General features: G+C 41.0%; 1 protein-coding gene across 1 annotated transcript; it reads right to left on the reverse strand.

Annotated features, from left to right (window-relative positions):
* Positions 1-1,759: 1,759 nt before the first annotated feature.
* FIGNL1 (fidgetin-like 1) lies at positions 1,760-4,534 on the reverse strand. Its single transcript, XM_012650630.1, has one exon. The coding sequence runs from the start codon at positions 4,527-4,529 to the stop codon at positions 2,505-2,507; it is 2,025 nt and encodes a 674-aa protein (XP_012506084.1). The 5' UTR covers positions 4,530-4,534; the 3' UTR covers positions 1,760-2,504.
* Positions 4,535-10,128: the final 5,594 nt, after the last annotated feature.

The following is a 10,128-nucleotide window of genomic DNA, read 5'->3' on the forward strand; positions in this document are numbered from 1 at the left end:
ATATTTCTACAGAGGAACCGTAACTTTTAAAGACGTTAAAAATCAGGTTAGCATTCGTATCTCTAAAACATTCCAAGATAATCATACCCAACCGAGGCAATCATACGTAGAGACAGAAATCTTAATCGAAGCCATAGTAAATGTCTACACAACTGCCTCAGAAACATACTCAAAGACACAATGGGCTGAGAGAATGTCTCTATGTGTATAATGTAGAAACAAATGTCAAGTGACTCCGTAGCTCAAATTTTCCTTTCAGGTCTAAAATATGCTGATTATTCCTTTCAGGTTTAGATGCTTATCTAACAGAGTAGACCTTAATTCAGGAGTCATTTCACATGCTAAGGAGAGACATGGGCTCTGCCTAATCCAAGATGAGCTGAACCAACTAGATTTTCTCTTTTGCACATAATCTAAACTAAGATCCACAGATGGAAGTGGCCCTGTGATTGGTGATTAATGAAGTAGAAAGTTAGGCCAGGCAGAAGTTGCAATTGAAGAAAACTATTAATAAACATTAAGCCCAAGTTAAAGAGTTAAGTAAAACATTAACACCTAGTGGACAATCACTGATAAATCTAAATACCTATAGCACCTATAAGCCCCAAGGGGGTGGGAGTGGTGTGTAGAGACTTAAATATCAGGAAAGAAAATCTACAGAGAATTCCTGTACATCAATACCTAGGCATCTAAAGTTATAGTGTTGTTTACATAGAAATAGAAAGGGATACAGTAATGAATATTGTGAAATAGTGTATAACTGAAAACTAAAAAAGTTTAACATCCAAATTCTAACAAAAGACAATCATATATTTCAAAGGGAAAAACTGAAAGTTGCAACAGTAAACTTTTAAAATAACATAAAAATGGAAAGCAGACCAAGAATAAAAATTTAAAGTATATACACACACAGAGTCTAAATTTGCCTATTAAAAATGTTTCAAATTCCATTTCAAGTTGCACTGTTCACAAGAGAAAACATCAGAACTTGAATGTAGCTTCCATGGGACCAGGGATTTATGTCTGTGTTGCCTATCACTCTACCTTCAGCACCCAGAATGCTATCAGCTGTTTTTTGAATGAATGATTGCAAAAACAATGCTAACAAACACCAAAACTGCCCACTGCTGCCATGGTAAATAGTCCCTTTGATTCAGTGCAGAGGAAAATTCTATACAGGCACTACTTTTCTAGGGGACAATTTAGAATGCAAGCCAAAAGCTTTAAAAATGTGCATATTCTCTAATCCAAGAATTTACTCAAAAAAATTACATACTTAAAAAGAACCATTCAATGGCATCCAAATTTTTGTTTCCAATAAACAAAAGATAAACCACCTAATTTCCTGCCCTAAATGCCCTCTAGCAGGTGACCAAATAAATTACAACCCATGCAGACAATGGAATCCTAGGCAATCATAAAAGGAAAGATGTTGCAGACGTCTATGTTAACACGGAAAACGATGATATACTTTAAAGAAAAAGAGCAGGCTACAAAAAAGGATGCATAGTACAATCTTGCTATTGTATAAAACAAAACATCTGGAAGAATCTGTGCTGTATTAAAAGTGTATCCTCCAAAGTGTTAGGATTAACAGTGATTTTTATTCTCTTTTTTAACTCTATTTTCTAATGTTTCTACAATGAACTTGTAACACTATTCTGGTGATGGGCACACCAAAAGCCCTGACTTAAGCATTACACAAGGTAACCATGTAACAAAAACATCTGTACTCCCTTAATATTTTGAAATTTAAAAAAAACAGTCCTTTATAAGAATCTGAAAACATTTATTTTTGAAAGAAAGCAATACTACAGGCTATGAAGTAGTGTCAAATAAAATGTTAATGTTAAACATCATATACCCTCTGAAAAAATACAACATTCTTCACCTTCCAGTTCTGTGGATATATCTGATACCAGATTACATCTTGCTAGTTCTGAACATGCTTTCATTAGCTAGTCCTAGTAAGGAAAGAAAACCATAAAAGGTTACAAACTGGCAATACAAAGTAAAAACTGGCACTTTCACTCTAGCTTTTGGTGAGATCTTAAATCTATTTACATAACAATGCTCTGTTTCAAATGTAAACTACTAGACTAGGCAACATTAAGAATTATATGGCCTTCAAAAGGAACTTTCTTCAATAAAAGATGAATATTAATCAGACACAATCTCATATATAAATGTAATCTTCAGACTAAATAAAGTTTCAATTCTTAGGTCACTATTCACACTACACACTTTCAAAAGAAAGACTTCTTAGAAACAAAAAGTTCATTCTCATTTTGTTTAAATAGGCTTACACAACAGGTAATAACTGAAAGGCAAATAAAACATACATTAACATAGCTATGTCAATTGTAAATACTGTTATTACTATTTGAGGTACAGAATTCAGAATATATTCTAAAAAACACAATTAATAAATCCCCAGCTTCTTGTGCTAAAAATGAAAAAGACGGTACTACAGAGATGCCATCTTTTAATTTCAAGTGCCCCACTTACTTTCCACAACCAAAAGTTTTGTTCCAGTTTTCATAAAGCTCTAAATCTTTTGGGGACACACTAGGTCGCACAATTCTAAAAGCATTTTCAAAATCAATATAAGCTATCAGTCGAACCTGATCTGGTGTTATGGTAGCAATATCAGCAGTTTGTAAGCTGCGAATAGGACCAAGAGAAGCCTCTCTGCAAAGCTGTGTCATGTCTGCTCCTGAGAACCCATCAGATTGCTGTACAATTTGTTCAATTTCTTCTTCATTGAGGTGACACTGCTCCTTGGACATAAGATTAATTACTATCTGTTTCCTGGCTGAAGCTTCTGGGAGGGGAATATAAAGCCTTTTCACCAATCTTCTCCGGGCAGCCTCATCAATTTCTTGTGGCCGATTTGTTGCTCCCACCACTAGAATACGATCTTCAGAAGATGTGGTTGCTCCATCTAACTGAACTAAAAATTCGGTTTTTATCCTTCTAGAAGATTCATGCTCACCATCACCCCGTTGAGATAATAGGGAATCAATTTCATCAATAAATATCACAGCTGGTTGCTGACACCTTGCAACGGCAAACAATGCACGGACCATTTTCTCTCCCTCACCTACCCATTTAGAAGTCAAGGATGAAGCGGAGATACTAAAGAATGTTGCCCCAGACTGACTAGCAATGCACTTGCCAATCAGAGTTTTACCAGTACCAGGAGGACCAAAGAGCAAAATTCCTTTAGGGGGTCCCCGTAAACCAGTAAAGATGTCCGGCCTCATCATGGGCCACACAACTATTTCCTTTATTGTGGCTTTAGCAAATTCTACTCCTGCAATATCTTCCCAATTTACTGGAGGCCCATGATCCATAATCTCATTCATAATAAGTTCAATCATCTTTGGCTCCAAGTTCTTCAGGCGCTCATCAACGGGAAGGGCTGGTTCTGTAGTTCCTGCCCCATGAGGCTTATACTGCATTCCTCCATTCTGCTCTCCCCCATCTTGCTTAGGTACAGGAGGAACAAACTTTCCAAATATTCCTCGGGATCTACTAGCTCCCAGAGACTTTTTCACACCACCGTATGAAGACCCTGATGCACGCTGGGGTTGGTGGTACTTTTTTTGCTGATCTACCCATAATTGCTCTTTTGCAGTTTTAAAAGTAGGCAGGCTGCTATCCTTTTGGCCATTATCTTCTGTCCTACTAAAAGCCTTATTCACCATTGGATTAGAAAGTGCATCAATGGCGCCAGAACCATAAAAAGACTTCCTTTCCCAGGGATTTTCACAGCCAGCAGAGAAACAAGACTGATTAGATGAGAACATATTTAGTCCTATGTTGTCTTTTGGAAAGCTGTGATTTTCCTTTTTGACATTTCCAAATAATGGTGTGGCATGGAATTTTGCAGTGGCTGAGTCACCTAAAGGCACTGAGAATGTAGAACAAGTCCTAGCGGTATGAGTCACCATAGGTGGCTGGGCATTCTGAGGACACTTCACAGGATTACTCTCTGGGAAGTCTTGGATCCTATCTGTATCATGAGTTGAGTTCAGTAATAGGTCACTCTCTCCCGAACTGCCACAAACACTAAATTTAGGAAGATCCAACACAGAGACCTCCTTATGGATTACCACTGATGCATCAGCAGGTTCCAACAGAGAGTCTTTGAATTTTTTGCCAGCTTGCATCATCTTCTGTACATTACTAATTTTGAAAACGTTATTTATTGACAATCCAGACTGCCACTTGTCACTGTCAGTTTGTTGAGATCTTGCCAAAGTTAAAATGTTTTCTGCATAGTTATTCAAGCCAGATTCAACATTGTCAGAATCAATAATTGCAGAATATTTCTCTGCGTATTTTTTGAACAGTTTGGTAGCACAGACCTGGGAAATCTCAGAGTTTGCCCATGCATACTGAATGCGTAGTATCTGTGCACGGTATGCATCTGCCTTCTGTCCTGGACATGTACCAGACGTAATTGCAAAGTAATTCTTCTGCCATTCACTCAGGTGCACAGACCTAGAGCTGGAGGTCTGCATTTTAGAGGGTTCTATAACAAATTACAAAAATGAAAATGAATCAGTATCAAGAAGAAAACAAAGATGTAATACTTTAAACAGAGTTTTTAAATCTCTGCTAATCTGAAGAAAGGTACACTGCACTTTTTATTTATTAAAATACAAGGACATATTGTTTTTAGAAGAGAAATATCTAGTTAACCAAAGATTTCAAGTATTCAAAATACACTGATATAAAGTCTTCAAGATTAAAGACTTAATAATAATTTTTTATGAGTTAAACTGTTTTAGTTATATTATTTTCTCTGTGAATAGGGAAAACACTCATAAGGTTTAGATTAAAAGGATTTACTATTAATCAACAAAAGAAAGGCAATAAGGAAGAACAATGGAACTACAGATACACAAAACAAAACAAACCACAAGTTTAAGTCTGGTCTCTAAGATAATTACATGAATGATCTTAAGCCTTTTACTATCACTGAGCCTTCAGTTTTCTTATCTGTAAAGTGAGAGGAACCCTGTGAGAATCAAGAAATAAATATAAAAATAATCTGAAAACTACTGTCATTATTCCTATTGCACATATATAGAAACTGAGGCTGAGTTAAGGAACTTGCTTGAGATGACACAGCCAATTATGAATGGTGCCAGAAATCCAACACAGTTTCACTCCAGATATTATGCACATGTACACAATGCTCCTTGATGTTACTAGCCTAAGTCACAGATTGAGCAGCATGAATCATAAATATGAATTATGACATTTAAATATTTTTAATGACTTATTCACAAATAAGCACCTAAAACAGGATGCCCCGGAATCTCTCACGATCTCCCAATTTCAAATAAAAAGTGAAATTGTTACAATAAATGAAATGAGAACAAGCTAATTAGTCTACTAGTAAAGTGCTTTTACTTTAGATCTTTTCTCTCGTTATATTCATAAGCCTCTTCACATTAAGCTATATTCTAACATAACTGCAAATGAATACATCATGTTGCTGGATGTACACAATCTGCCTGCAAATCCACAAGAAAAATGTATTTAAAAAACCGTTTGTTGGCTGGGCGTGGTGGCTCACACCTGCAATCCTAGCACTCTGGGAGGCCAAGGTGGGCAGATCATTTGAGCTCAGAAGTTCGAGACCAGCCTGAGCAAGAGCGAGACCCCGTCTCTACTAAAAAAATAGAAAGAAATTAGCTGGACAACTAAAAATATGTAGAAAAATTAGCCAGGCACAGTGGCTCATGCCTGTAGTCCCAGCTACTTGGGAGACTGAGGCAGTAGGATTGCTTGAGCCCAGGAGTTTGAGGTTGCTGTGAGCTAGGCTGACACCACGGCACTCTAGCTGGAGCAAGAGGCTGGGGCAACAGAGTGAGACTCTGTCTCAAAGAAAACAACAACAACAAAAAAACCCTTTTGTTTCCTAAGAGCATTACAATAAAGTAAAAACCAACAACTCATGCATTCGAAATTTTACCTTTTAAATTACCTGGAAGTATAACTTAATAATCAATAGGTTCTTTTAGTTCAAGAGCCGTGTTTAATACAGCTTAGTATCTCCCATATTGCCTTGCAAACTATTTGTCACATTGTAAATAGGTGTTCATAAATCTCTGTTAGAAAAAAAAAAATAATAAGAAAAGATCCAGTGAGACTATAATTTGTTTAAAACTATAAAGCTAGAGTGAAAACTAGAACTGACCTCTCCTGAAGCAGTTCATACTTTTTACTATACCATTTTAACTCTTATTTTAAACTCATTTATGAAATACTAGAAATGAGAAATTGAAAGAAAGGGGACTTAGAAAACATTTGTCACTAACTTGCACGATTACTATGATCATCCCCTTCCTCTCCAGGGCTTAATTTCCCTTTATCATCTGCAATCCTGGGATTAGCTCAATAACTCAGAGTTCTAGTCACTATTCCTAGAATCCCCTCCTTTCTCTCCTTTCCACCTTCACCTTTTCCCTCAACATTCATCAACTAAGCCTTACTTCCTTTCAACTCAATCATTTACCCAACAAATACGGATATGGATAACCAAAAACTGTTTGGCCATCACTGATCAATGACACAGCCACTGTCCTGTTCAACATTTCCAAGTCAACTTAACAGCCAGGTGCAGTGGCTAAAAGTGCTGGGAGGCTGAGGCTGGAGGATCTCTTCAAGCCAGGAGTTTGAGGCTGCAGTGAGCTATGACTGCACCACTGCACTCCAGCCTAGGTGACACAGTGAGACCCCGTCTCTTTTTAAAAAAATAAACCTTTATGGCCTTTTCTAGATATAAAAAGTATGGTTTATTAGCACTGACATATGAGCTGCCTTTCAATCTTCTTTTAATAATGTTATGATTATTTTAAGAATGTGACATGTGTCATCCTAACTAGATAGCTGGCTTCTGCAAGTAGAACTGTTTACTATTACTTTCAGTACCTAGAATACGACATACGCTGGAATAGCTACTAAAATACTGACAGTCTCCTACCACGTGAAAAACACTGTACAGGCCTTTTATAGAACTCTATTCTATAACAAAACAGCACAGAAGCTAAGAGCGCAATATCTTGAGCCAGCAGTGACCTTAGGTAAATCTCTTAATCTTTCTGTCTGTTTTCACCTAAGATGGAACCCAGTTGCATCGCTAAGGTGACAGGGTCTTTTAATTCTGTAAAACACCCAAAACAGTCCTCAGCACTTAGAAAATACTCGACAAAATATTGCCTATTATTATTTCTCACAATGATACCTCAAAGAAGGGGTCATTCTTTCTTACCACAGAGGTTAACAACTTGCCTCAGGTCATGGGGACTGGGAATGGCCAGGGACCAGCAGCACTCAGCTGAGTTACTGCTACTACCGTGTACTGCAAAAGAGCAGTACTGGGAAGCGAAAATTTATACCCTAAATCGGCTCCAGCCCTCAGACAGTCCTTGCCAAAGGAAGCAGCCCGCAGAAGACCTAGGCTCGGGACCTGTCGTCCACGCCGAGCCCAGACAGTCCCTTCGGTCGCCGCCTCGGCCCACTTTCTTAAGCTTGGGTGAGCCTCGCTCTCGCTCCGGGACTGACCAATCAGCCACCCTCCTCTAAAACAGAAGTAAAAGCAAATGAAGGGGCGCTAAGGGCACACCCACTGCCAGCAAACCCTGCGGCTGCCGCCCTCCAGGGCTCCGGCCTACCCGGAACCTTCCGCCCCGACCCCGGCCCCGCGGCGGCCCCGCCCGCGCCCGGGCCCCGGGACCCACGAGGGTCAGCGGCGCCCCGCCCCACCCCGTCCCCGGTCACCACCGCCGACCTGCGGACAACACGGGCAGCCAGGAACTCCGAAAATCGCGGGGACTGACGTGCGCCTGCGCGCTGCTGACGCGCTCGGGCACGCGCCGTGCGTGCGTGCGTGCATGCGTGCGAGGGGAGCGCCGGGAGGGGCTGGCGGTGGGGGTGGTTCCGGGGCGCCCAAGAACCCTGACCGCCTACCCCGGCTCTGGCCCGCGACATTTTGGCAGAGCCGCACTGCAGACCGTCTCCTGAAGGAGCCTGCCGGCTTCCCAGCAATGGTGCGTTTACAGGAAGTGACACATTGCGTTTCATTGTGGAAAGCTTCGCTTTTTAAAGTTCCCCCTAGTACAGACAAGGGGGCGATGGGCGTTAAAAATTATGCTGATTCCCACAGGTCAAGACTTAGCTGGACTCACCTGGGCGAGCAGACCGCCCTCGGTCCGTGCCGCGGGCAGCGGGCGCAGCTGCCCAGGCCCCGCCCCGGCCCCCGCTTCCGGTCCCGCGGCTGTGCCGCGCGCCCACCGTCTCCTCCACACGGCGCGGCGCGGTGCTCAGCAGGTGCTCAGTACGTGCTTTTCGCGGGCTGAAAGAACGGAATGAGAAGCGTGCAATTTTGACATGCATAAAATAAGGGAATTCGAATACCTGTTGTGCCTGAATCTTGAAGCTCAGATCTACCCCTCAGCCAACACTTAACTTACGTACCTTTTGACGGCCCTCTGCTGTTCAGGGACACTTGCCTGGAAGACTCTGAAAAGCACTCCGTTATTACCTTACACTGTGTTCTGCAGCAATGTTTCAGACAACAGTATCATACTTCGATTAGCTGAATTGGGTTTTCAGGCACAAGCAACAAAACACCACTCACAGTGGCAAGGAGCCTGGAGGTTGACAGAAAATCCAGGCCTGGTGATGAAGGCCTGATGATATCATGAAGGACCATCTTTCCATTCTGCCATCTGCTAACCTGTGGATTTTCCTTCCCAGGCTTGTCACCTCATGGTTACCAGATGGTCCCTGCAATCCATGCTAAACCTCGGCACACGACCGTACCTACAACAGGGAGAAGGAGCCAACCTGGGAAAGGACTTTTCCCTTTGAACACCTCTCTTGGAAAAAGAAGGAAAATGTTTCCCAGAAAGCCTCAGTAGTCTTCCTCTCTACCTCCTTGGCTACCTGAGTCCCCAGTTATCCTTTTCTGAGACAGTGAGGATCTGGTGCAGAGGATGGAGAAAATGACCAGCAACTAGCAGCATACGGCATTTAAATACAAGATCTAAAGAAATGCAAGGCAAAGAAAAATTGAAGATCTTTTTAAAATTTTTTTAAAATAAAAGGAATTCAACAATACATTTTTTAAAAAATAAACAAGTGTTACAATGAAAACAACAGCTCCTAAGTCATTTCGTGACTTAGATAGTAATAGAAGATTCTTTTATTCTAATTACTCATAATTTTGAAATTAATTTTTAAATTATTGTATAGTTACCCAAAGTATATCATGTAGAATGAAAATGAAAATTATATCAAGGCCAACTCAGTTTACATGTTTATTAGCTCTTTTTCTAAATGTGTATTTATTTACCATTTTTTTTTGGTGCAAAATTATTTAGTTTTTATTAATTAGCATCTTGCATCTTAAAAGAGAAGAAACAAGGAAGACAGAGGAGGTAGTGGAGCCAGGAGAACTCCCTAAACAAACAGCAAGGAACAGAGGCAGACAGGGCTCAGGAAGCCATCTGAGTACAGGGAGACAGCTCACTCTGGGAATAGGCCTGGACTCAGGGGTACTCTGGGATCTGGGCCAGGGGCAGCCGCTCCTGGGAATTGTATCTGAGAAGCTTGGAGATCGAGTCCTGGGCTCCCAAAGGCATTGATAGGGGGAACCTCACAGCCACCTTGAGGATGCGTCTGTAGGTCTCATTGTGGGCGGCGCTCTCAAAGGGTGGATTTCCCACCAGCAGCTCATAGCAGAGCACCCCAGTGCACCACAGATCCACCTTGTCACCATATGTTCTCCCCTCGATCATTTCTGAAGGCAAGTAGTCTGGTGTTCCACACACTGTCTTTTTCCTCAGAGAGGGAGTATACACAGAACAGCCAAATATAAATACTATTTGGGTAATGTTAGGGATGAAATGCTGTGTCCCTCCCCAAATTTGCATGTTGAAATCCTAACCCTCAATGTGGTAATGGTATTAGGAGATGGGGGCCTTTGGGTGATTAGGTCATGAGGTTAGAGCCCTCATGAATGGGATTAGTAAATACTTTCACAAAAGAAGACTCCAAAGATCTCTAGCCCTCTTTCCACCACCCAAGGATACAAGAAGACAGCAA

This window comes from Propithecus coquereli, unplaced genomic scaffold (assembly GCF_000956105.1).
Source record: "Propithecus coquereli isolate 6110/MARCELLA unplaced genomic scaffold, Pcoq_1.0 Scaffold336, whole genome shotgun sequence".
Taxonomy (NCBI): Eukaryota; Metazoa; Chordata; class Mammalia; order Primates; family Indriidae; genus Propithecus; species Propithecus coquereli.